This window comes from Cherax quadricarinatus, chromosome 34 (genome assembly GCF_038502225.1).
Source record: "Cherax quadricarinatus isolate ZL_2023a chromosome 34, ASM3850222v1, whole genome shotgun sequence".
Taxonomy (NCBI): domain Eukaryota; kingdom Metazoa; phylum Arthropoda; class Malacostraca; order Decapoda; family Parastacidae; genus Cherax; species Cherax quadricarinatus.
The window spans coordinates 15,709,096-15,736,755 of record NC_091325.1 but is presented as its reverse complement, the minus strand read 5'-3'; the positions used below and the strand labels follow the sequence as shown (position 1 = coordinate 15,736,755).

The window sequence follows — 27,660 nt, the reverse complement described above, 5'->3', positions numbered from 1 at the left end:
ATAGTAAAAACCTGCTATTTTCACCTGCGTCGTTATTTTTTTAATGTTGTTCCTTTGATAAATGGTATTTCAAATCGAATGTTTTCCCCATTCCTCTTAAACTTCCTGTATATAAAAGAGTTACCTAGTTAAGTCTTATCCAAGTCTGTAGCTGTGTATGTAGGTATATTCTGTTTAATGCTCGAGCACTTGTGTATTTCTTGAAAGAACAGGTACTGAAATATTGTTAATACCGCATTATTATTATTATTATTTTATCATTATTAATTAACATTTAATGTAAATTATTTTTGTTGTTAGGTAAGACACATATGCAACAGTTAGGTATCTTTATTTCGAAACGTTTCGCCTACACAGTAGGTTTCTTCAGTCGAGTACAGAAAAGTTGATAGAAGCAGAAGAGACTTGAAGACGATGTAATCAGTCCATCACCCTTAAAGTTTTGAGGTGGTGAGTCCCTCAGTCTGGAGAAGAGTATTGTTCCATAGTCACTGTTACGTAGTTTTTTTTATTCACGTCAATGGTTGCTGTTCGTCGACTGGAGCAGTCCAATCGTATTGAGGTAATTGAGTAAACTATCTTCATTAATGTAACTGGCCAATTTACTTCTTGTTTTTATGATGGATTGTTAATGTCACTTTTATTTGTGCGAAAAAAAATAGCTAAACTGAGTAGAAGGAATTTTTTAGAAAAGCAAAAATGATATTTCAGTATATCACTTAATTTATTCACTATATATTTCCAAATTTTTTTAAATATGTATCTTGCAAAATTCTTATTGATAAAAATTTTTCATATAGTTTTTCTGATATATTTTTACTCTATTTTAATTCAATTAAGACCCTTGTGAAAGCGTTTAAAAATAAATTTTACTTTTCACTGAAAAACTCTTACTTTTATCAGAAAATGTATTATACTGAATATATCTTTTTCTCATCTTTTACAAGCCTTGTTTACTTCTAGATGCACTGTTATGAATATTCTAATACTAGCAGAATAGTTCCCTCAAGACCACAACTCCAGAGTTCATGACATTTCATTTGAACGACACTTTATGAACCGCAAATTTTACAAGAATTAGACATGAGATGTCCCCAGATACTTGCCCATTACTCCCTTCCAGAGCCGCTACCGACGACTGTATTAAATCGTGGCTGATTGACGGAGCATGAACCTTCGCTACGTGTTTACAACTATCGTAAATGTGCTGTAAATTGTTATGTACACAGCACGCGTTCCCGAACACTGAACACACAATGAGTTACCCTTAATATAGATGTTCATGTCCCATAGAGCACAGAAACCATAACATAAATATAGTAAATAGTCGACACATGTTCTAGGGTACGACGTTCGTGTTTCAGCTCTATGAAATGTTGCACTGCGAGACATTAACTCTCTGGAGTGGAAAGTTATCTGAGGTATATGCTTCAAGGCATTGTACTGGCTGTATCTGTAAAAAACTATAATGCACATATAGGAATCTGATGTGTTTGTGATAACTGTTATCAGTGAAGCTAAAACGCTCTTATTTTTCAGAAGCAAAAATATTTGTTGTATATCATAGTATGATCGCGCACTCACACACACATACACACACACACACACACACACACACACACACACACACACACACACACACACACACACACACACACACACACACACACACACACACACACACACATACACACACATTTTGTAAATGATCCTAGACGGACCAAAACGTCGTCGTAAACTTCTCTCTTTTATGTGCAGGTTATTTGTGCAACGGGACTCATTCATTCATTTACTCATATATACCGTAAGCATCAAATAACATCTTTCACTTTCGACAAGACCAAATATCCAAGGTCCATTAGCGTTTTGTCCCATTTTTTAAGGAAACCTCCAACGAACGCTGATCCCAAAAGCTTGAGCTCATCACGTACCTACTCCATCCACCCACCAACTCTTCCCATTTCTCCAACAAATTCTCCTAACACTTCAGATTCTTCCACTAAATTCTCCTAACACTTCCCCGTCAAAAGTTCCTTGCTTCCACGTCTAGAGCCCCGAGCGTCTTATTCTTCCGTTAGATGAAACCTGAGCAACAATAGGTTACAGTGGCAGAAATGCATGATGGCTGAGGCGGTGGTGAGCAGTTAGGTGGGTGACTGAGAGACAGGGGGTAAGACATCGAGGAAATTAATGGGTGACTATGGATATGCACATACTCTGCAAGTGTACCAAGGGCAAGAGTGACTTAGACTGTACAACCTAGACTGGATCTCCTAGATCGGATTGCTTAGAGCAGGGTTCTCCAAAGTGGTCATTGTCGACCCCTAAGGGTCGATGAGACTATGGCTGGGGTATCAAAAAGGGGTTAGTAAATATCTGGGGACGTGAACTGTTCAGAAGTAAAATCTTAAGTGACTATTGGGGCTTTGTAAATACTGGTGTTAAATATCCCCTGTTCTGTGCAATCTTTGAGTCATTTTTAATTGCAGTCCCAAGTTTGTACATGGCTGAAGCTGGTTTTAGCCATGCAAATGCAATTCTAACTAAGCAGAGGAACAGACTGAGCTTAAAAGAGAGTGGTGACTTACCTCTAAAACTCACCAGTCTCCAACCAAATATATTAATGTCCTTGTTGATGCTCATAAGAAAAACATAAGAAAGAGTGAACACTGCTACAGGCCTACTGGCCCATGCGAGGCAAGTCCAAGTCTCCTACCGGCTTAAGCCAATGCCTCAACCTAGTGAGGTCAGGTCACATTCACCTAAGGAAGGAGCACGGCATCTGACCTAGTAGCACAAGCTAGTCAGGTCCAGCTAACAACCACCCACACCCACTCATGTATTTATCTAACCTTTTTTTAAAATTATACAACGTTTTAGCCTCTATAACTGTACTGAAGAGTTTGTTCCACTCATCCATAACTCTATTACAAAACCAGTGCTTTCCTATATCCTTCCTGAACCTGAATTTTTCCAACTTAAAGTCATTGCTGTGAGCCCTGTCTATGTTAGATATTTTTAGCACGATATTTACATCATAACAGTTTCAGCAAAGCACAGCTTGTTAAACCTTATAATTTTCATAATTTAAATATTTATTATTATTATTATTATTATTATTATTATTATTATTATTATTATTATTATTATTATTATTATTATTATTATTATTATTTGTAGCACTATTAGTTAAATTACTGTTTATTAAATTTTCATTTAATAAATTGTGTCGATGAACACACTGAAACTTCACCAAGGGGGTCAATGAGGTGAAGAGTTTGGGGACCCCTGGCCTAGACAGACCTCTCGCAGGATCCACCACCCAGACCTCATCCTACCGACCATGTCATACCGACCACGTCTACCGACCAAGTTCTACCGACCACTTGTTGCAGACCACTCCCTACAGTCTGATAAACAATCACACACATAGTCCTACAGACATTTTCTCACAGTGTTGTCGTCTTGAATATATTATCTTCATTAGTTAGATGGCCAAGTTACCTCTTTATAATGAAGTTGTTGCTGTAGAATGAACATTTGCAGTGTTTAAAACGGATAAGGAGACATCCTACAAAGCAGATAAGGAGGCATCCTACGAAGCAGATAAGAAGACATCCTACAATTGGTGTAAGGGTTGTTACTATTGTAATAAAGATGAACGTTGTCTGTCTACAGTAACTCAGGCTGAGCCAAAACTAGGACCTCCCCAGGTTTGTTGCGTTGACCGGAACAAACTGCCATGTGTTCTGGCAGTCAAATATGATGGATCTACTTGTAGTCTACCCATTTAGTAGATTCTGGGGTCATCAATCCTGAGATGTGGTCCCATATCAAGTCAGCTGGTTAACAGAATGATCATTGAGGATGTTCTTCCTATTAGGAGTTAAAGGAAAGCTCCACAGCTCGGCTGATCAGAGCGGTGATGCCTACCTTGGTCTGCTGTCTGCTAGCATCCCCTGATTTGCTGACAGGGTTTACTGAGATCAAATTCTGCTTTGTGTTAAAATTATTAAAAAAATGTAGACGATTAAAAGTATAAAATTGTATTTCAGTTAATAAATTGCAGACACATTTAGAAAAAGATGCACAAAGTGAGTGAGTGAGTGAGTGAGAGAGAGAGAGAGAGAGAGAGAGAGAGAGAGAGAGAGAGAGAGAGAGAGAGAGAGAGAGAGAGAGAGAGAGAGAGAGAGAGAGAGAGAGAGAGAGAGAGAGAGAGAGAGAGAGAGAGAGAGAGAGAGAAATCGATAGACAAATATCGCGAAAGAGAATGGTTAAAAAATAAACAAAACTCATGCATAGAATAGGAGACCCACATAAACTTTAGGCAGAAACAATAACACACTCTGACAGACACAAACTGACAGAGAAGAACACAAGCCAAGAAAAATAAACTAGGACACACAAACGAAGAGAAAAAAGTTAATGTTTGTATTTTGAAGAATGGCGGAAGATGGTGGTAAAAGTTAATGGTGAAGACAGGGAGAAGACGAGACGGTTGAAAGTGGAAGATGTTGACTAGAGGCAAGAAGTGGAGAAGATGGTGAAGAGGCAGAAGATGAGGATGAAACTGATAATGGCGATGACAACTTAAAATAATAATAATAGTTGGTAGTAGAAGTCAAAAATAAATTAGTATGTGTATATATATATATATATATATATATATATATATATATATATATATATATATATATATATATATATATATATATATATATGCAATGTAATATTGTGAATAAAGAGAATGAAAGGAAGAAGTAAAAACAAAGAGGATTAAGAGAATGGTGAGATAAAGAAGGAAATGAATAATGCAGAGGATGAGAAAGAAAATGAGGAAGCATTATAAGTAGGAAATAAAAAAAACTCAGAGTTCTTTTGAATTTAAAAAAAAAGGGAAAACGTGAAAAAATAAAACTGAAAAAAAACGATAATAAGTGGGAATAGAGAGACAGACAAAGAGGAGGAGGCAGAGTCATAGAAAGGGAAGAAAAACAAAAGTGAAAGTGAAAAAGGAGATGGAGGAGAAAATAGAAGAGTATGAGAAGAAAGAGAAGAAACCTGAAACAGAAAATCTAGGAGAAAAAATAGAAAGAGGAAATAGAGGCGAAAAGTGATTAGGAGAAAGAAGAGATTGTGGAGGAGAAATAGAAAAGTGGAAGAGAAGGCAGTGGAGACTGGGAACGTAAAGGAGAAAGTGAAAGTGAAAAAAGGAGGAGAGAGAGGAATAGGAGAGAAAGAGAAGATAAACGGTGAAGGGTCAGAGGAGGCCTGGTCTTAGACCTGGTCGCGGGGGCGCTGACCCCCGGAACACACGGTAGGTAGTAGACTCGTCCCTGGGACCTGACCGGAGAGACCTGGCTGATTTTAAACGCTAGTTTGAAAAGCCTCTAATTGGGTGTCGAATCTCATTTGAACTCCACATCTGAATTGTGACGTCAGATTTGGACATGATATTTGGATTACGTAAATTCCAAAATTTAGTTTGTACGAATGAGATCATAAAGTTAATTTTAACTGAAATATATTTAGTGAGCCAATCTGGCATAGCGTTGCCTTAATAGCATGTAATGCTATTATCCATCTTTATGGGCACTTCGACTTCCAATTATTAAATCTGCACTTCTAAAAAAGGCCTTGAAATACATTAAAATGTAATGTAAAAATGGCTATTTTTTTATTCAATAATTTATTAACTTAAGGTACATAAATGTGTTAAGACTTTTTGCTTATACAAAATTCAGACTTGGAAATGGCTCTGACTGTTTCCAGCGTCACGCATCTTGTCACCTGTCCATCAATTTCTTCCATCCTTCATTGTGTTTCCCAGCTATTTATATCTGCACCTCTTCTTCAAGAGAGAGAAGGTGCCTTGATACTATTATAGGGCTCTTGATCTTAGAAATTAAAAACATTTTCCCCCTTAGATCAAGTCTAATTACCTGAAGCTTAAGGTTATATGTAGTTGACAGCGGGGATCACCACCCTAGGCCTCCTGAATGGAAAATGTGCTAAAAATGCCTTAAACCCTTAGGAGCTGCATCAATCTTACGAATTTAGCGTTTCCAAATAAAATATTTTTGATAATCTCTACACCCTTCTACGCCCCGTCACCTCTCACGAGAACCAACAAAGATTTGGAATAAAAATTAGAGATGTAGTATGTAAATAGTGTGAAAAATAAAATGGTTCTTGATAAGATGGGAGATGAACAAGGCGAATTATGCTCTGGAAAGGGTCCTGAGAAGGGTGCTGAGAGAAGTAATGTGACGGTGATGTGAGTGGTGTGATGTGACAGGTGATGTGATTAATGGTGTGAAGGGTGACAGGTCTCTTGAAACTTTGGACAGGGATGTGTATGCGTTGATGTATCTTATCTTTGTGTTTGCACTATTTCAGTATTGTGTTATCTAACTTTTTATCTGTGATCGTGTATAACACGTATTTGTCTTTTTTTTATGCTTGTCTTTATTTTGTTTTGTTTTAACTTATGTCTGTTTTTATGCGAGAGGAGGATCCTACCAAAAGGGGAATTTGTCAACACATTTTCAACGCTCTTGGATTCCTTCCAAGTCGTTGTAGGCAATCAGAGGCAGAGCTGCCGGGACTGACGAGAACTGCAACTCCCAAACCGCTGCCAACACACCAGCGATGGATCAATTGGATTATTATTATTATTATTATTATCATCATTATTATTCTTGTTGTTGTTGTTGTTGTTGTTGTTGTTGTTGTTGTTGTTGTTGTTGTTGTTGTTGTTGTTGTCATTACTATTATTATTATTATTATTATTATTATTATTATTATTATTAATTATTATTATTATTATTGGTTTGTTATAATTACTATTATTCGGAAGTTCCTCCCCGAAGAGTTATTCAGCACCTGAAGAATGGGAAATAATAAGTTTGGCCTTAAAAAGACGAGTTTTGCTCTAATTTCTTGGATCAAGGAATTTCCTCTTTGATGGGAGGATGGCTTGAAATCTGGTCAGCCTGAAGAAATTACGCTTCAGACAGGATTCCTCAGAAATGTAATGAAAATAAGCCGCAGCTTCCTCAGACACCAGCGTAATGCTGCTGTCGCCCTCAAAAAAAAAAAAAAAAAAAAAAAAAAAAAAAAAAAAAAAAAAAAAAAAAAAAAAAAAAAAAAAAAAAAAAAAAAAAAAAAAAAAAAAAAAAAAGGATCTGAGGCGTAATTTAAGCAGAGCCTTCTTTAGCTCGGAACTCACAGTTATAAAGGCATACAGTGGTAGCTGTGTTGCCCATACTATGGTCCGTTGTTCGTGTGCTCTCTAATCCTCTCTTCTTCAGAACAACATTAAATTTCGCAAGCCATACCCTAAATCATCGTTTGTTTAATAATATGTTTGCTTTCGAAAACTTGTCAACGATCTAAAAAGTGGATAAAATTCAGTTTATTTAATTTTTGGTCAGATTGCTTTAATTTAGCCTAAATTTACGTATAGGGAAACACCAAAAGGGAGAATAACGCACAGCAGCTACTGTTTAAGTAGCTGGAAACTGAACGTTCGTTATGTATGGCTTGGAAATTTATTGACCAGTTTTACATATTCGGCAAGACACACACACATATATATATATATATATATATATATATATATATATATATATATATATATATATATATATATATATATATATATATATATATATATATATATATATATATATATATATATATAAAGAGAGAGAGAGAGAGAGAATATTAAGTCCTAAAATGAATGCAAAGTGTGGCATTATGGAGAAAGTTAGAACAGTCTATCATAATGAAGTTCAAGATTGCTCAAGTTTTGCTTAGTCCAGCGAAACAAAAGTTGTGTTGTTCACTTAATTTGATGAGTTTTATGAGTCGGTATTTTAAGATTAAGAGGCATAGATAAAGAGAGAGACAGACACCTACACACGCACGTCTTTGACAACTAGTACCTAACTAACTAACATACACACGTATGTGTCTCAAATGTATGAAGCCTATCATGGGGGTCAGCAATTCCATAACCGAACTCCTTGATCGACACCATGCCTAACCCTTCTAGGGTAGGGTAGGTGCCTGAGCCCGAGCCTTTGGCTCATAACACTGTCATTCCCATTAGCCCCCTTGGGGCGGGGATGGCAGACCAGAGAGGCCTAGCTTGTGGCTAGGCCTGGGGACAGTTGGTCCCAAAGATGAGGAGGTACTTGTGCCTCCTCCCATGGGAGAGTTAGGTCTCAGACACTCCCTAAAAAGGGAGCCAAGGCCGGGCCACCACTTGGAAAAGGCCCGGGCCGGGAGAATACCGGCTAATCTTTAATAAATACGAACTCCTTCATGGGTGAGCTTATTTAGCCACTAGAGAAAGTACGGATGTTTGCAAGAAGTCTTAAAGACTAGATGATCTGGTGATGGATTACAAGTAGAGACTATAAGAACTGAACATAACATAAGAGGATAGAACGCCCAGGGAAGATATGATCGTAATTCACATGATACTTAAAGGACCTCATGAGATGGGAAGGGAAAGAAGTGCAGTACATAATACATAAGTTGATGGTAAACAGATAAACTAACTACACGAATGTTGCTATATCTAAAACCTTAGGTTGATCAGGAAGTTGAAAACATTTGGACGCACACTCCATACACAACTTTAAAAGATATGCGTGATAAAGCTCACGAACCAAGAAGGTGAGGGAACTCCATACACAACTTTAAAAGATATGCGTGATAAAGCTCACGAACCAAGAAGGTGAGGGAACTCTGCTGCTATTTGTTACGAGGCGAGGGCCAGGAGCTGACACTCGACCCTTACATCCACGATCGTTAAATAAAATTATGAAGCTGTTTTCCGGAAGTTTAGGGAGGAGAAAAGCGAGCCAAAAAAGGGGGATTTTGGAACCAATACATAAAATAAGTTATAGGAAAAGTGACCAGAAAAAAATACAGAAGATACTTAGCCAAGTTACGGCGCATTAATATCGATGAAAGATGTGCGCATCAGAGACAGTATGTTTACATCGAGCGAGTTGCAATCCATTAACCATTACCCGTCAATCAATGGCTATATTGTTGTGCGTAGGGTTAGTGTGTCGGGGGGAGGTGCCTAGTACTTCCGAAAGTGGTAACTACTGTGGCAGGAAAGTGGCGTGACCTGTACCTAAAAAAAAGTTTTTTATAAAGTACATATTATAATCAGTATCTAATTATTTTAAATTGTACCTAATGTTTGTTGAGCTAACTGCATCACTTTCAAATACAAAATCTTTATTCCTACAGAAAATAAAGCAAGAGATGTAAGGTTGTTTCAAGTCACTTTCAGCATTAAAATGATCAAGCTAATATTATTCTGTACCTGGTGCTACACTGATCGTAAAATAGTTTTTCTTTGTCTGAGAAGTCGTACTTTCAGCCTCAAAATGAGAAGTCTTGATAGATCTAAATTATCTGTCAAATCTCACTTAAAGAAATCAGGAGCAGAAAGTTTCACCGTAAATGCCATATTTTTTTTATTCTTAATGGAGTGGGTATGTGTTCTTGGAAGTAAGTGGCTCTTGATTCATGAAACTGGAGCTAACCTGACTGTCCTCCTATTAAACCTGATTACCTCCCATTTCCCAGGTGCTGAATTACAGCGATAAAGAAGAGCTAGTTTTTACAACCAGTTTCATAAATAAATTAGCGTGAACATGCGTATATCTTGCGTAAAACAGGACAAAACAGGGCCAACTCGAGCGTATTTTTTTTAAACTGCTGGCCACGGAAATACCAGTCACACATCATGCATTAACAAATTCACGCACGCATTATACCATGATGGAATCGCGCACGCATTATACCGTGATGGAATCGCGCACGCATTATACCGTGATGGAATCGCGCACGCATTATACCGTGATGGAATCGAGTACAAGACCAAAATGTGAAATAAAAAATAACTAGTATATTTGTGTAGACTTTTATGGAGGTCTGGAAAAAGTGAGACTCACTCGGGCATCACACGAGGTACCATAGGTGAGCAACATCTTCAGGTCCGCTCGACGGCACAGCATTACTTCTTATCAGAGCAGATGCTAAGAATCTCCACGCTAAGCCAAATTATCTTAAATTATTAGTAACGGTACAAATAGATGAGAAAATATGCATTGTGGGATATGAACAAACATATAAGCAAAAACTGAGAAAATATTGAAATGGAAAGTCAACAAACCAGAAGGAAATTAATGATAGTTAAGATTAAATTAAGAAGAGGAAATAGGTTAAAAAAATATGAGATAGTACCACTAGAAAACGTAATACCACAAGCAGAGGAAATACACAGCAAGATAAATAGTCAAACGTCAAAATATAAGAAATAGAAACCTGTGCCAGTGAGGGGTATCACAATCCATAATATGTGTAAACACGCATGAGAAATGGAAGACATCTCCATCTCTGATGACGTTAGCACAGATAAAATAATGTGTAAATATTATGCCAAGGGAACATGCAGATGGGGAAAAAGTGTGTAATTACCCACGTCCAAAGAAATGTGTGAAAAACCCAATTAAAGAAAAATATTGCTATGGTGAAAGATGTAATTTTTGTCATACTGAAATGTGAGAAAAGAAAAAAACTCATTAAGGAAATAAGTTATACCCACACGTAATATATATATAGTAAAAGGCACAGAGATGCGCATTTTAGTGCATATTTTAACGTAAAGATGAACGAAGACAAAATATGGGAAACAGCAACAGACAGATAAAAATGTGGAGAGATGGGTGGTAGAAAAGAAAGAAAAACGGGAAAATCAGTTTCTATATCCTCTGATACTACAAACGTCACACACACTGTATGGAAAAAGAGAACATACACCAATCAACATTCAGAAATATGGAATTGTGCTTGGCACACAAGCAATACCTACAAGAGGCGCCCCAGCACGAGCAGAAGTTGAATTAGTCTCATCAGCAGTATGAAATTAGCAAACAAAATCAGTAGTTCAGAACAACCCTAAGTATATTATCTTTTCATTATCTTTTTATTATTATTATTATTATTATTATTATTATTATTATTATTATTATTATTATTATTGTTATTATTATTATTATTATTATTATTATTTTTATTATTATTATTATTATTATTATTATTATTATTATTATTATTATTATTATTATTATTATTATTATTATTATTATTATTATTATTACTATTATTATTTCAATATTCAAGGCCAGAAAACAAAAAAAAGAAAGTAAATTTTCTTTTATGAATGACCTCCTAGCAGAAACAAATGCAATGATTGGAACTTTTACAGAAATACACATCAGGGGTTTCTTGAATAGTGAAACCTATATCCCAAAATATAATTTACATAGATGTGATAGAGTAAATAAGGAGCAGGGAGGAGCAAGTCTCTATCTGAAAACTCAGTTGGGAAAATTGTTACAACTATCATAAGTTAATTATACTTGTATTCAAACCAAATAATCAACACCAGAGGAAGTCACTAAACAGAGGAAAGACAAATGGCTGCCTTTTAAGCCTGGAGAATTGTACACCAAAAATTACTCTCCTTGAATATTTCAACCTTTGAAATGTTAAATGGAAGATGAAAGAAAAGAGATTTGCACCAAAAATAGATATCAGGAAAAAAATTTGAAATGTACGATAAATTTGATCTTTATGAATTAAGAGGAACTACTCAGAAACATAAACTCGATATTAATAAACTCTGATAACAGACAAAATGAAATGCAAACAGCCATATATTTATGTCTAGTTAACCAGAGAGTTGTGAAGACTCGATTTTCCGTCCACTAAACAAGAGACTTAACATGCTGCCAAGCTTTCTCTTCCCTTAAAGAATAAAGAAGCAAACTACCGTGACTGGAACAATACACAAATAAACCGCACATAGGAGTTACGACGACATTTCAGTCTGACTTGGACCATTTACAAAGTCACACAGTGTGACTTTGTAAATGGTCCAAGTCGGACCGAAACGTCGTCGTCAGCTCCTCTCTCTCCTATATGCGGGTTATTTGTGTATATTTCCCATCTCTTATTTCCTTCATTTCCTTATCTCTTTTCTACGCAACTATAATATTCTTGTGGACGTTAGATAGAATCAGTAAACTATTGGATACGTCGTAACATAAAGATTTTGATGCTTATTTTGTGATATCGTAAGAGATGTCGTTGGCAAGATGCATGTATACCAAGAACCAATCTGAAATAGATAGGGGATCGTGAAACAGTAGGATGAGTCGTAACCAATCGGATCTCCTGTCGTAGGAGAAATTAACGACCGCGAGATATTCCCGTGTCGTCGTGATGATCATTGCTGGGGACAGTCCAGTGTCGTCGTGATGATCTGCGTCGTCGAGATGTCGAGGTTCGCGATGTGGTGACCAAAAAAGTAATTGTGTCCTAATGATGATTAGAAAGTCAACATGTGTTATGGTGGTGATCAGAAGTCCAGAGCTAGGCTGGTGAATAGTCGACAGTTGCTTGTTAAGGTGATGATCATAATAGCAGTCATAATACTCTGGCAGAAGTAATACACAACCCATTAAAACAGGAGGTGGAACTTAGACATTTTTTTTTTTTTTGCGCGCTTAATTCTCAGTAACGATTCAGTGTAGGTCTTCATTCATTTTCCGAAAAGCTTGCCACTGGAAATTCCTAGAACAATATTGAAAACAAGGCTAATTTGTAGGCTTATGCCAGTACTGCCGACGAGGGATGCACTTGTGCCAGTACTGCCGACGAGGGATGTACTTGTGCCAGTACTGCCGACGAGGCATGTACTTGTGCCAGTACTGCCGACGAGGGATGTACTTGTGCCAGTACTGCCGACGAGGGACGTACTTGTGCCAGTACTGCCGACGAGGGATGTACTTGTGCCAGTACTGTCGACGAGGGATGTACTTGTGCCAGTACTGCCGACGAGGGACGTACTTGTGCCAGTACTGCCGACGAGGGACGTACTTGTGCCTGATACTAAGGAAACGACTGGTTAAGGCATTTACTTAGTCGTTAACATTACTTAGAAAATTAATATCTCTAACTGGTAGTAACAAGCGTCGAGTCCAGGATTCACCAATTTCCCTTCTCCCAGAATTAAGTTTCGGGAGTTAATGTTTTATTTCGATTTGCTGAGATGTTCACCGTAGTTAAGAAGACCTTGGGCTTAGACGAGCCGAAGTGACTAATTGGTCTACAAGATTAGGGAATGTTTCCAAGTTTTTCAGAGCCTAAACTGAGAGGAACTCACAAAAATCTCTCTGAAGTGTTGATTCTCATTACCAAAATATTATGTTAATAGTTATGTTGTTGAAGAGAGTCTACCTTGTATTCTCGCCATCCATCAGGAAAACAATTCTGGTCGTTGGTAATTGAGGGCCGTAGTCTGTACTTCACATCACTGAGGTTTATATATAACGTAGGAATATAATTTCCAGGCATTCAGGATTGTCAGTGGGCTAGGCATGAAATTTAATAAAATACAAGGTATCACCTCAGTGATAATCTTGCTTACCTTGTCCCATCCATAAAGTGCAGCTAAAAATTTGAGCAAAATTCCCTGGAATCTTGGCCTCCAAGAATGTTTCTAAATTACCAACTATATCAAGACAACGGGTGTTTACGAACTCTATGTAACCTCTAGGATATCGGTAATGAAGCGTCTTAAGTTAGCAGGCTATGACCTGCATTTTGTATGCATATGGTACATCAAATGAATGTATATAGTGGCAGGCCCGGATTATCCATTGGGCAAAATAAAGACATTTCCCTAAGAAAATGAATAGCCCTAAAGAAACCTTAGATCTGTCTTTGAGGAATACGATTATGAGAATGCCTAGGGTCGAAGAAGACTTTAATCCTGTCCAGTAAGGTGAATACTCTTGTAGCAGGTAAAATACTGAAGTAAATTCCTGTATCTAACTATCTGCAGAGCTGAGAAAGGAATACCTGGGTGGGTGACACATAAGCATGTAAACCAGATATGAGATACTGGTGGGATCTTTTGCTATGGCGGGTATCCGCTGTGTGCTCTCTCCTGTTGCAGAAATTGCACTTGATGTCTAACAAGCAGTTGTCAGCAGGATATCCCATTCTGTGGCAGCTGCAACACTGCCTTGGTGCCTCGAATAGTGTCCTAGTGGCCTAGCCTATTGTAAAACTGTATGAATCTGTCTCTGTCCCTCCCTCTCTTTCTCTCTCTCTCTCTCTCATCCCCTCACGTTTCCTTTCACCGATCTTATTTTTAATCACATCTATACCATGTTAGTATCGTCTATTATTTTCCATGGGGCTTCTAGGCATTCCTATCAATATTCACCCCTTCCAATTTCTTCCTTTCTCTCTCGGTCCCCCTCCATCTAGTTTTTAAGAGCTTTTTCTCATTTTTCAATATCTTTTATCCTAATTCATTTAGCTTGTCTTATTCTTCGCACACAATTTAGACGACTCGTCTGCCTTCTCTTCTCGTGGATGAGGCAGCAATGACAAAGCAAACAAAAAAACTTAAGTTTGCAATTTTACTACAAGAAGTTAAACTGTTGGGAAAAAAAATTGAAAAAGTGCCATATTTTTTGAAAATTCTCATAAAATGTTACAGTAAAAGCTGTTTGAACTATGCGTCTGTCTGGCTGACATGTGTTGTTGTGAAATTACTATGGAAATATGAGAGAATATAAATAAAACACGTAGAGAGTAAAACAAGTCACACAAAAAAGTTTGCCTTTCAGTCAGCAAATTCCATTTACCATATCTATTAGGCTGCTGCAACGGCGCTTAGTTTTGATTATAATAATATTCAAGAAAAAATGGAAATCAAATAACATCGGAGGAATAAGAGGTAAAATGTCTGTAGGAAGGTAAATTCAGCAGCGGGGTGCCACAGGGGTCTGCATTTTACCTATTTATGATATAATCGACCTACCAGAAGAAATAGGACGCTATATAAGCAAGCTTACAAATATGCACTCAGAAATCACTACCTGCGAAAGCAAAAGATTGGGCAGACGGTGCAACATACCCCTAATTAAAAGTTAGGACGCCATTAATACACTTAGAGAAAACACAGTAAGTGTCCGGAACCCAAGACTGTTCAACAGCCTCCCGCCAGGCATAAGGGAAATTACCAATAGACGCTTGGCTGCCTTCAAGAGGGAGCTGGACAGATACGTAAAGTCAGTACCCTACCAGCTGGGCTGTTTCTTACGTTAGACTACGTGTGGCCAACAGTAACAGCCTGGTTGATCAGGCGCTGGTACACCGGGAGGCCTGGTCAAGGACTGGACCGCAGGGGTGTTGACCCCCTTGGAACACACTCCAGGTAGACTCCTGGTAGCTCTCTGATGATGCAACATGAATAACCATATCCTTACAGAAAGGCCTGGAATAATTAAGAAAACGGTGTAATAGATGATTAAGGGAATTTTACGCCGATAAGTGACATTCTATAGAAATTGGAGAAAAGTTAAAATAGTCCAGGAGAAGAATACAGAATCAGTGATAAAATACTAAAGGCATCAAAAGAAGAGAAGGTCCCAGGTGTCATGATGAACAAAAGGTTGACGTCAGAATATCAACTTGTGAAACAAACTTCTATATGATGGTTCACAACTTTACAATAACCTTCACACATATAAATGGGGATTTTTTTCTCTCAATATACGTTAGGCCAGTAATGGAATATGCAGCGATGGTATGGTGTCCAGAAGAAAAAAAAAACAGTTGGGCAAGCCAAATATTGTCTAAAGACAAACCACCAAATAATTCATATATTTAGATAAGTTAGAAAGAGAGGATAAAAATGTTGACTGATAGAATAAAATAAATATTCGTGAAACTGCGTATCAAATGATAAAAGGATACGAAACATTTATACGAAATAATTCATAGCAATGTATATACCGAGAAAGAGAAGTGCCAACAGCATGATAGAAACTTTTTTTCCTTCTTCGCAAACAGAGAAGAGGAATAACAAAAAATTGTAGGTTCTCCAGCCTCTGGAAATTATAATTTGAATACGGAACTTTTTGCTTAGCTGTTATAATACAGACAAGCTAACTCAATAACTGATTATAATGTGGATGTGACAGAGCCTAGAAGACCAGGGGATAACTCTTTCAAGTTACTCGAAATGCAAAGACTAAACATAACACCTGAAACTCAACCAGTGCAGAGAGAAACAAGTGAATCCAATTAGGTAAATAAAGTGACTGGTATATGAAAAGAAAGTTACTAGTTGTAAAATAAACTTTCGTGTAGCTATATGTACACAGAGAGTAATGTCCCAATAAAAGATTGTTTTCCACTTTGTTTTCCACTTTGTTTTCGCATTTCATCCAATGGTTAGAACAATGCTCACTTTGAATTACACTCACGTTAAGGCATATTTCACTGTCTTTGCTCCCTTTAATCCATACTCTTACCTAAATTTTAGGAAAGCGAGTTTGAGAGGTGCATCAATAGCGTTTCTTGAACCCAAACATAATGCAGTAGTTGTTATTTTTAAAATTAAGAAATATTATACCTACGCAGCTCACTTATTTTCACCAGGCCAGTGTATTATACTTTGCATTTTTCTCCATTCTATGTGTATGCTTCCACACGAGGACCCTTCCCTTTCCCCACCTTTTGTTATTAGCATTTTAATGTCTCATTTGAAAGTATAATTTTATCTTCTCTCTTCTCTTTTCTTTTCTCTTGGCTTTGTTGCAGAAGTTGACTGCGTCCAGCGTTAGTTAGTTACAAAGCCTCAAATTGTGGAGTGTCATAATCTGCCCCCTTCATTTACATGCAAAGTGGTGGTGACCGCAGCTGATGATAGTGTCATAACTGTTCGTCAGATGTTGGAGGTGTTTGTGTAGGGATCATCACGATGTGTGTGTGTGGGGGGGAAGGAGGGTACGTGTATGTGTGTGTGTGTGTGTGTACTCCTATTTGTTCTCACCTATTTGTGGTCGCAGGGGCCGAGTTACAGCTCCTGACCCCTCCTCTTCGCTGGTCGCTACTAGGTCCACTTTCTCTATCCCTGCTCCATGAGCTTTATTGTATCTATTCTTAACCTCTATATGGATCCTGCCTCCACTACATCACTCTCCAGATTGTTCCACTTCTTGACAACTCTATGACTGAAGAAATACTTCCTAACATCCATGTGTGTGTGTGTGTGTGTGTGTGTGTGTGTATGTACTCACCTAGTTGTACTCACCTAGTTGAGGTTGCAGGGGTCGAGTCCGAGCTCCTGGCCCCGCCTCTTCACCGGTCGCTACTAGGTCACTCTCCCTGTACCGTGAGCTTTATCATACCTCTGCTTAAAGCTATGTATGGATCCTGCCTCCACTACATCGCTTCCCAAACTATTCCACTTCCTGACTACTCTGTGGCTGAAGAAATACTTCCTAACATCCCTGTGATTCATCTGTGTCTTCAACTTCCAACTGTGTCCCCTTGTTGCTGTGTCCCATCTCTAGAACATCCTGTCTTTGTCCACCTTGTCAATTCCTCTCAGTATTTTGTATGTCGTTATCATGTCCCCCTATCTCTCCTGTGTGTGTGTATGTGCGTGTGCGCGCGCACCAGCGTCAACCAGTATGGCATGACTATAACAGCCTTGAATTAAAATAATTGCCCCTGTTTTGTATGCTACAAGTGATGCCAATTCAGTAATTTCTACAATTTTCCCATTTTGGATGTCCAGCAGGACTGTGTTATATTGTAAACTGCTGCTGAAGTTATTTTAGAGGCTCCTGTGTTTATTGTTTTACTGGTGCATAGTCTGAAATTTATCCATATTCGCTAAGAAATTTTAGTACAATTTCATTTTTTTCCGAATTAGTAATACATTACTTTTCTGTCGTCACAGTGAAGTCTGACCTCTGAATTCAACCGTGGGATTGAATTGAACCATGTCCGTCTTGGCATGGGCCGCCACTGATACCTTCTGCCTTGTCTCAGAGAATTTCTCCTCCTGTCTGTAGTTGTCTTGGAACACTGCATAGCTCCTGACGACGCACGAGTTTGCGAAGGATTTAGAGCTAAAGATTTTAAACCCTATGTGGTTTGTCCTGCATTAAAACCAGTAAATTCAATAAAATAATTTAAAAAAATTTGACGTGAGAAAGAAAATGGGAAACCACTGAAAAGACTGAGAAAACAAAATATACCCCGTTTGATTCTTCATAGTACATTAAAGGGAAAGAGTTGTGATGATGTTAGTGGTGAAGGGCTCTTGATCTGAGGACTACCCTTCCCTTGATCGTATCAATTCAGCAGACCTTTTATTAAACATAAGGGTCTAGTGTTTCCCCACGAATATAATAATAATAATAATAATAATAATAATAATAATAATAATAATAATAATAATAATAATAACAATGACAACCTTTGCTCAGAAGGACTGAATGAGTTAGAGGATATACTCTTGGAAAAATGCTTCTAGTTAGTATTATTGTTAGTTATCTACCTATAATAACTGCCATAAACATTCATCTGCTCTTCTTTATGAGTTATGTATCTATGATCACTGTTATTGACTAACATTATTGTACTATTATTGTTACGTGTCTCTGATCACTTATGCATTAGCACATTTTTTTTTTATTTATATTTCTTTCTCTTTTTTGCTCCTGCTTAATGTCAATTATGTTATGTTTACTTCTTTCAGTTGATTTTTATCATGTGTTTTGTTTTTCTCATTACTTACTAGTGCATTTATTCCTTAGTTGAGGAGGTGGTAATTGACTGGGTGGTTGTTTGTGTGGTTTTAGGTAAGACACATATGCAACAGTTGGGTATCTTTATTATGAAACGTTTCGCCTACACAGTAGGCTTCTTCAGTCAAGTACAGAAAAGTTGATAGAAGCAGAAGATACTTGAAGACGATGTAATCAGTCCATCACCCTTAAAGTTTTGAGGTGGTCAGTCCCTCAGTCTGGAGAAGAGCATTGTTCCATAGTATGAAACAATATGGAGATGAAGTGACCTAACAACCTGTCGGTATTTTATACCATTTTAATGTTCAATGTGTGGTTTTAGTTGATGGAGCGGTAGTAAGATTCAGTGTGATCAGCAGTTGGTTAAGTGGTGGTTGATGGTTTAATAGTGCGTATAAATATGTGTCGCAACACTGCTAATGAATGGATGGTGGAAATGAATTTGTTGAGATAAATTAGTAGAGATAGTGGCACGCCCAGTCAGTATCTCTATTAATCCCTAAGCTACGTTACATGTGGTCGTGGGCCATTACTGTTATATATAGTCTTTTTCTTCGTCTAATTGTTTACGTCTCTCTTTCTCTCTTGTTCTCATTAGGCTCTATCAACTAATGGTTAGCCAACGATCTGTCTTTCTCTAAATTCTGTTTTATCATTTTATTACCTATCTCATTAATACCTATAACGTCTCGTCTTGCATTTCTTCGTTTAAATGTCATGTTTCAAGATCTGATCTGAAAATGTTAAACTATTTGTCGCATCTGACATTTTGAAACTAATACATCAAAATGTTATTCATTCTCTCATATTTAGTTTTATAAATATTTACGATAGTCTGCTTCATTCGTTGATTTTTTTAACGATATAATTTCTAATTTTTTGGAGCGTAGGTACAAGAAGAAGATGAAGACTGAAGAAACCATTGATAGGGTGACGTAGTAGTTTTTTTTTTTTTGCTACAGACCAAACAGAAGAACTATACAACAGAAATTATTAATAGAAATAGAGTATTTATGTTATTAACCTAGACGACTCTCCATGTCTTTTGCGTAGGTAATTAAATTTCTTTTATGTAACATGTATTTTAACAAGTATGGCTTAAGTTGCTATGTTAGTTATGGTGCAAAATTAAAAGTGACACATGTATTGATGATGGTAGTAATTGTAGTAGTATTGACGATGGTAGTAGTTGTGGTAGTATTGATCATATATATTTTGCTTACCAGAGGCAGATCTTCAGGTATCTACAAGTGGCTGTAGTACAAGAATAATTAATCTAAGCTTAAGATGTTCACCTAAAATTTTGTAGAAACGCAATTAAAAAAATAATACAAAAAATAATTCAACGTAGCGAGGAGACTGTGCAACTCAGCCAAGCCGGTATAACGACCTCAGCTTTACGAGCCATTACACCGTAAACCGTCGTGGATGATGCAGCCTCAATGTCCATCCAACAGACCTATGAGAACTTCCGGTTTTTGTGTGTAAAGAAAGTGTGAAAACTTCTTGAATAAATTTTTCTGTTCAGAACCATAAAATGAAGAATAAGGGTCTCTGACACAGTTTTCTAAACGAGTTGGGATCTATCTTTTTGCCGGAAAAGATGTTTGGTTAGCGTAAGACACAAGAGTAAAACGTAATTCTGGGTGGTTAGAAGAGGCAGTCAGCCGACAAGTGGAAGAAAAGACACATAAAACAGTGTAGGTCTTTATCATAATGACATGTCGCTCAAATAACTTGAGAAAGCTCCACTTCGAGTGGAATTACCTTTTATTTTTAGTATTTATATTCGTTGTAATTATAATGCGAACATAAGAATTAATAACACAAGATTTAATCACATCAGACAGGTAGGCAGAGCATCTTCTGTATTTTAGGAACATCATATATTCTAATAGTGACCAAGAAACGCGGATAACTCTTCCACTGTAGGATATAACTAAAATAAACTGTGGCAGATAACGTCGAAATTACTCTTGCGCTTCCCTAAGTAGAAAAGTTCGCTCTTACTCCAGCGACAAACATTTTTTTAACCACTAACAGCAAAACACATACACATGAATATATATATATATATATATATATATATATATATATATATATATATATATATATATATATATATATATATGTGTGTGTGTGTGTGTGTGTGTGTGTGTGTGTGTGTGTGTGTGTGTGTGTGTGTGTGTGTGTGTACCATATTATGTAATAAAATATTCCTATTGGTAATATATATATATATATATATATATATATATATATATATATATATATATATATATATATATATATATATATATATATATATATATATATATATATATATATATATATATATACTGTGATTAGCCGGGGACTCGAACCCGTGTTATTTTAGCCCGCCTCATGGTGAGCTAAAATTCACGACTCTCTAACCCACTTGACCATAATACAAAGATCGCGTACCCAGCACAGCTAGGTGTTGTACCATGATCCGAGGACATACGATGGTGTGGGTTCCTCAGTAGAATGAAATTAGCTCTTAATTGTTGGGCAAAATTTAGTCGCATAGAGAACGTCTCACATCAGCCAAACAATAGACTCTCCGCCCACTTGAGGATGTAAGAATCGGCAGCTCATCTGCATAAACGAACACATCTGCATATCTTTTGCTAACACGACTCTCCAGATGTGTTCATTTAGTGAGTTCAAGTATAGATATGAAGATACAAATGAAATTAAAACCTTACCCTGCCTGCTTCACCCACTTCTTAATGAGACGAAAGTTCGTTAGGATTAAAGTCAGACGACTTCACATGGGTCATTAAGACTGCAATTCAAATGTACACTAACATAAAGAATACTTTATCCTGTAAATGGGGATATACATACATACATACATACATACATACATACATACATACATACATACATACATACATACATACATACATACACACATGTTAAAGACACCTGACAGTATTGTATAAATACTTTCAGGATGTAGCAGTGTATTTTTATCAAATATTTAAAGAATGTTGTGTTTTAATTTTATTAGAAATATTTTATACAAATTTGGACATCGATTTGGTTAACAAGGTTAAAGCAAAAATTTGACCAATTGCCTATAATCTCAAAGTAGACTGAGAAAAGCAGAGATGAGAGTTTGGTTTCTTATATACAATAGATATTATTAGTTTCTGTTCATAATTAACTTAAATAGAAGCTCTGAAAATTAGAGAGTTAACTCCAAGACTCATTTGGTTTTTAGTAACAAAATTACGTTACACTTCATGCAAATTAAAGTAGACTGTTTTACTTAATTGGTTTATCAGGTTTGAAACCTGTCAGATGCATAGGTTATCTGAATGTTATCTGGAGAGTATTTCGAGGGTCAGTGCTCCCTGTTGCCTGGTCCGAGACCAAGTCTTCCAGTTGATGGTGTGAATAACTAGGTTGTTGCTGCTAGCCAAGTGCAGTACAATATATGAACCTCAGCCCGGCTGCTCAGGAACTTATCAGGTTTCCTTACGAAGACATATAAGGGTCTTTTTGTTATCCCTCTTTGTGAATGAAAGTAAAGTGTTGAAAAATCTTAGTTCATATACACATCCACTTTAACTTCTTACTGGGGGTATTTTGCACTATCTGCCAAGCCTCTTTTTTTCCATAGGAGGCATGCTTCTACGTAATCACATGGAGTGAACACGAGAAATATCATGTTAGGGAGACAACCAGAAACCTGGAGCAACGAACAAGAAATCACTGGAACATATGCAGTAGGGGTAACGAACACAACACCTGGGCCGTCCACCGCAGCACCCACCTTATGAAACTTAACGAGGCCAAATTAGGCTTCAAGGAAGACTACCTAAACAAATAACGCTGCCAGAAAGTACCTCGATATGCTACCCCAAACACTACCTTCCAGAATACTCAAATAAGCCGCACATACGAGAGAGAGAGAAGCTATGACAACGTTCCAGTCCAACTTGGACCATTTATAAATCACAGTAATACACGGAAATGAGGGAGCTAGTATATATAGGAGAGAGGGACAGAGATGGGACAGAGACATGAAGAAAAAAGAAGTGGAGAAGTAGTGATAGAGGTAATGCTGGTAGTGGTAGTAGTAGTAAAAGTAGTAGTGGTAGTATGATTTAAGAAATCGTAATGACACGATTGCAAACAAACCGTTTGCAATCGTCAATGTTGACGGCAGTGAAGGGACTTGATCTAGAGTTTGTCACGGCCACGCTAGCTGGAGATTCATCTGTAAAAACTTGCATTTGTGGTCACAGTGGTGCCTGTGCTAACCTTCCTATGGTGTAGAAATATACCTAGTTGGATGAATCTTATTGTGGCTAGCTTGTCTAGTGGCTAACGCGACGGGCTGGAGTTTTGAGACTCTATAACCGCGGGTTCAATCCCGGCCGGGGAATGGTTTAGTGGTAGTAATAAGTAGGGGAAGTGGTGGGAGATAGAAAGGGGAGTGAAGCGAGTCAATAGTAGTAGTAGAAGTAGTAGTAGTAGTAGTAATGGAGTAGTAGTAGTAGTAGTAGTAGTGGTAATGGAGTAGTAGTAGTAGCAGCAGTGTAGTATTAGTAGTAGCGGTAAAAGTGGAGCAAGTCTAAAGACAGAAAAGGGAGTACTGCAGGAGAGCCTAATGGCCTACAGGGGTGAGACCAAAAACACAGGGAGCAAAAAACTGAAGGACAGAACACACCTAGGCAGAAGAAAAGGAAGACAAAGCAAAATAGCAAAGGAGAAAAGGTAGGCAGAGGAGAAGAAAAGATCATGTCTAGTCACTAGTGTTCTCAAGTTGGGCGCAGCCACACTATTTCAGAAGTCCTAGTCAAACTAATACCCCAACATTACAACACAGCGACCATCCAGAAGTTGGAGTCCCGGAGCACTGCAATGGGCTCACAGACCCACGTCTGGGAGGCTTCTCAACTCTCTCACCCCAGCAAGCAGCACCAGTCCCTCATTTACCTCCCAGGGCTCACCCGCTCCTGTTCACCATACAAACTCTCCCAGTAGGACATCCTAACACTGCGCGTGTGTCTTATTTCAAATTTACCGGTATTTTGCACAATCTTTAACCCATGAATGCAAAGCTGTTTAAACTTATTAGTTTACCATAAGTATTGAGAGGAAAAGCAGAAAAATATACATGCGCTGAAAACCCTTTCTTTACGCGAGAGATTCGTTCCCGTAAATTATTGTCTTATGTAAAACAGTGTTATGTAAGGGTCATTATGGCAGCATGTCACCTGCACATCACCAGTCGAGAATACATTAATCCATAAAACAGGGATTAAATGAACTCGGCGTATATACACTGAGAGGCGATTGGTTTGTTAGGTATAAAGCTTATCGATTACACTTTCAGTTAAGGTTACTTTAGTCCCTAACGAAATTATCAAAATGTGTAAATGAAAGACAAACAAGCTTCTCGGACTTAAAGTAGTCGGATGGTTGTTGCCGTCTGTAAAGTAGACAACTGTGTACACCGAGAAGTTGTATTAGAGAGACACTTTAAGTGGAAAGACTATTCGCTCACGTAGAGTGAAGCGTCGTGTAATGAAGATTCTTTCAAAGTAAAAGGACACAAGTGCAACTAATGTGACATTTATTGTGGCAACGTTTCGCTCTCCAGGAGCTTTATCAAGCCATTACGTAATGGCTTGATAAAGCTCCTGGAGAGCGAAACGTTGCCACAATAAATGTCACATTAGTTGCACTTGTGTCCTTTTACTTTACATATTGTCGGTAATTCTACCAACTTTATTACAAGATTCTTTCAGCTTAATGTCTTAGACTCACGTATTTTTATCACTTTTTTTCCAGTGTGAACGTAATGCTTATTATAACACAATCGCATAATCTCTATATGTCTCTGCCCACATTATGCAGCATTTCCCTGCCGCATCTACCATCGCCCAGCAGCTCCGCATCAAACCTACCTACCACATCTCTCATTACCTCTTCCTCAGTGTAACGAGTTGTTTAGCTTAATGTTGTGAGCACATATGAAGGATTTTACTCTATCTCATACTTAATTTAAAGATAATACTTGTTTTACATATCCTATCTTTATCCAAACTACCATAGTTTTTCTCACTTTTACACCTGCCTCTAGCTTTATTAACGTAATATCAGCTGTCTCGAGAGAATTAGATGTTACTAGATTGTAGCTAGTTTTCAGTTGTTAGCCTCAGAAGACAGCAAGTGACAGTATGATTTTCATTCCTTTCCTACATGTTATCTATCAGAGGGTATGCATCTGGCTCACGTCACATATGGGTAAAATTCCTTACAGCGGCAGTCCCTGGGTGTTTGCTGACTCTCTTGGGTGACACCTTGGGAAAGGGAACCAAAGAACCCAATATAAAAAAGCCACGGACCTGACTTTCTCGGGTAATCCTTGTACAATTGAACTCTGAAACTGATACTCTAAAGAAAGTCATCCTCATGTACCTTCGTACTCTCTCGCCCAGCGGGAACGACAAGAACCAAACTTGTGACTCTACCCGAGTTTTGAAGAGCTTGTCCAACATTCCATTAACAGCTCTGAAAAGGAGGAAAAGAGTTAGGAAAATTTAATCGAGAAGTTTGGACCGAGGTTTTTCTTGAGGTAAAGCAAAATTAATTTATAAACATTATTATGGAGTATGAAGTTTATTGTTCGTTATTGTTATTTTTATTATTTTTATTATTACACTGGCCGATTCCCACCAAGGCAGGGTGGCCCGAAAAAGAAAAACTTTCACCATCATTCACTCCATCACTGTCTTGCCAGAAGGGTGCTTTACACTACAGTTTTTAAACTGCAACATTAACACCCCTCCTTCAGAGTGCAGGCACTGTACTTCCCATCTCCAGGACTCAAGTCCGGCCTGCCGGTTTCCCTGAACCCCTTCATAAATGTTACTTTGCTCACACTCCAACAGCACGTCAAGTATTAAAAACCATTTGTCTCCATTCACTCCTATCAAACACGCTCACGCATGCCTGCTGGAAGTCCAAGCCCCTCGCACACAAAACCTCCTTTACCCCCTCCCTCCAACCTTTCCTAGGCCGACCCCTACCCCGTCTTCCTTCCACTACAGACTGATACACTCTTGAAGTCACTCTATTTCGCTCCATTCTCTCTACATGTCCGAACCACCTCAACAACCCTTCCTCAGCCCTCTGGGCAACAGTTTTGGTAATCCCGCACCTCCTCCTAACTTCCAAACTACGAATTCTCTGCATTATATTCACACCACACATTGCCCTCAGACATGACATCTCCACTGCCTCCAGCCTTCTCCTCGCTGCAACATTCATCACCCATACTTCACACTCATATAAGAGCGTTGGTAAAACTATACTCTCATTTATATATCCCTCTTTGCCTCCAAGGACAAAGTTCTTTGTCTCCACAGACTCCTAAGTGCACCACTCACCCTTTTCCCCTCATCAATTCTATGATTCACCTCATCTTTCATAGACCCATCCGCTGACACGTCCACTCCCAAATATCTGAATACATTCACCTCCTCCATACTCTCTCCCTCCAATCTGATATCCAATCTTTCATCGCCTAATCTTTTTGTTATCCTCATAACCTTACTCTTTCCTGTATTCACTTTTAATTTTCTTCTTTTGCACACCCTACCAAATTCATCCACCAATCTCTGCAACTTCTCTTCAGAATCTCCCAAGAGCACAGTGTCATCAGCAAAGAGCAACTGTGACAACTCCCACTTTATGTGTGATTCTTTATCTTTTAACTCCACGCCTCTTGCCAAGACCAATTTGAAAATATTTGAAAATATTCATGGATTTACTATAATCTAAATTATTTTGCTGTTCGTTAATTTATGGTTCAAAACAAGGAAATGATGAAATGAGAATCTGGACTTGGAATTATGAGGACAGCTGTTCAGTTCCTTGTACTCGTGTACTACTTACTTAGGTAATCATTACTCAATAAGTAATGATTACCTCGTCTGTTGAATATAGTTCTACAGTCTTCCTATTATGCCCTTGAATTTGCATTGATAAAGCCACTGGATGACGAAACATCTACATATAAAGATACCCAGATGTTGCACATGTGTCTACTTGTTTATCTTGCCGGTATTATATAACGTTCATGTACAATGAAGCTTGAGATAACAGTGATTTAACAACAAACCTTTCTTGCCCGCAGACCTTGCTGCCAGACCTGGTTGTTGCCAACCCACGCCTCTCCGACCTGTGGGAAGCCGCCACCTCATTCATCTCCGCCCTGGAATGGTGCCAGCCAATCCTTATCCACGATGATTCCCCCCAGGCCCTGCAGCTGGCCCACATCGCCTCCCGCGATGACACCTACGACACCATGGGCCTCTCCCTTTCCGCCAGCCTGCCCCGACACCACTTCCAGAACCGGCTGGGCGGCATTCTCCACACGGTGCGCAGGCTCATCTTCGTGTCCGGCACAGTCAACTTCGTTAAGGTGGTGTTTAGCCACGGTAGCGACCTGGACATGTTTAATGGGGAGTACATCTGGATCTTGCTGGACGTGCCCCTTCCCGGTAACCTGTCGGAGTTCCTGCGTCCCGGCCTCCTCAGTCTTCGCCCAGACTTCCTAAGAACCCCTAAAAAGCAGCTGCTTATAAACTTTGTTAAATCGTCAATATCTGTGATATCGGAGTTTTTCAAAGATACCACCGTGGCCTCGTCAGCGTTGCTGGCGACGTCAGCGCCTGTACAGTGTCAAGTGCCTTACAGAAATCTGTCCACGAGTCAATCTGAATTACACAGGTGAGTTCTGTGTTCCCAGACATTTTAATCCAAATTAAAATTCATGAGATCTATTCCTGAACAGGAGCAAGCGTTTTTCTTCTCAATGTATATTTACTTTCAATATAATATTAAGATATATTCAGGGCAAAATTATGAATCAGCTCCCAGCTTCATTAAT

At 38.1% G+C, this 27,660-nt stretch overlaps 1 protein-coding gene across 2 annotated transcripts in view; it reads left to right on the top strand.

Annotated features, from left to right (window-relative positions):
- LOC128693630 (uncharacterized) overlaps positions 1–27,660 on the top strand; it is an 805,124-nt gene that overhangs the window by 318,634 nt on the left and 458,830 nt on the right. For both annotated transcript variants that reach the window (XM_070091191.1, XM_070091190.1), the window contains exon 3: positions 26,905–27,500. In XM_070091191.1, the coding sequence (XP_069947292.1) occupies positions 26,905–27,500 (596 nt within the window). The remainder of the gene's footprint in view (positions 1–26,904; positions 27,501–27,660) is intronic.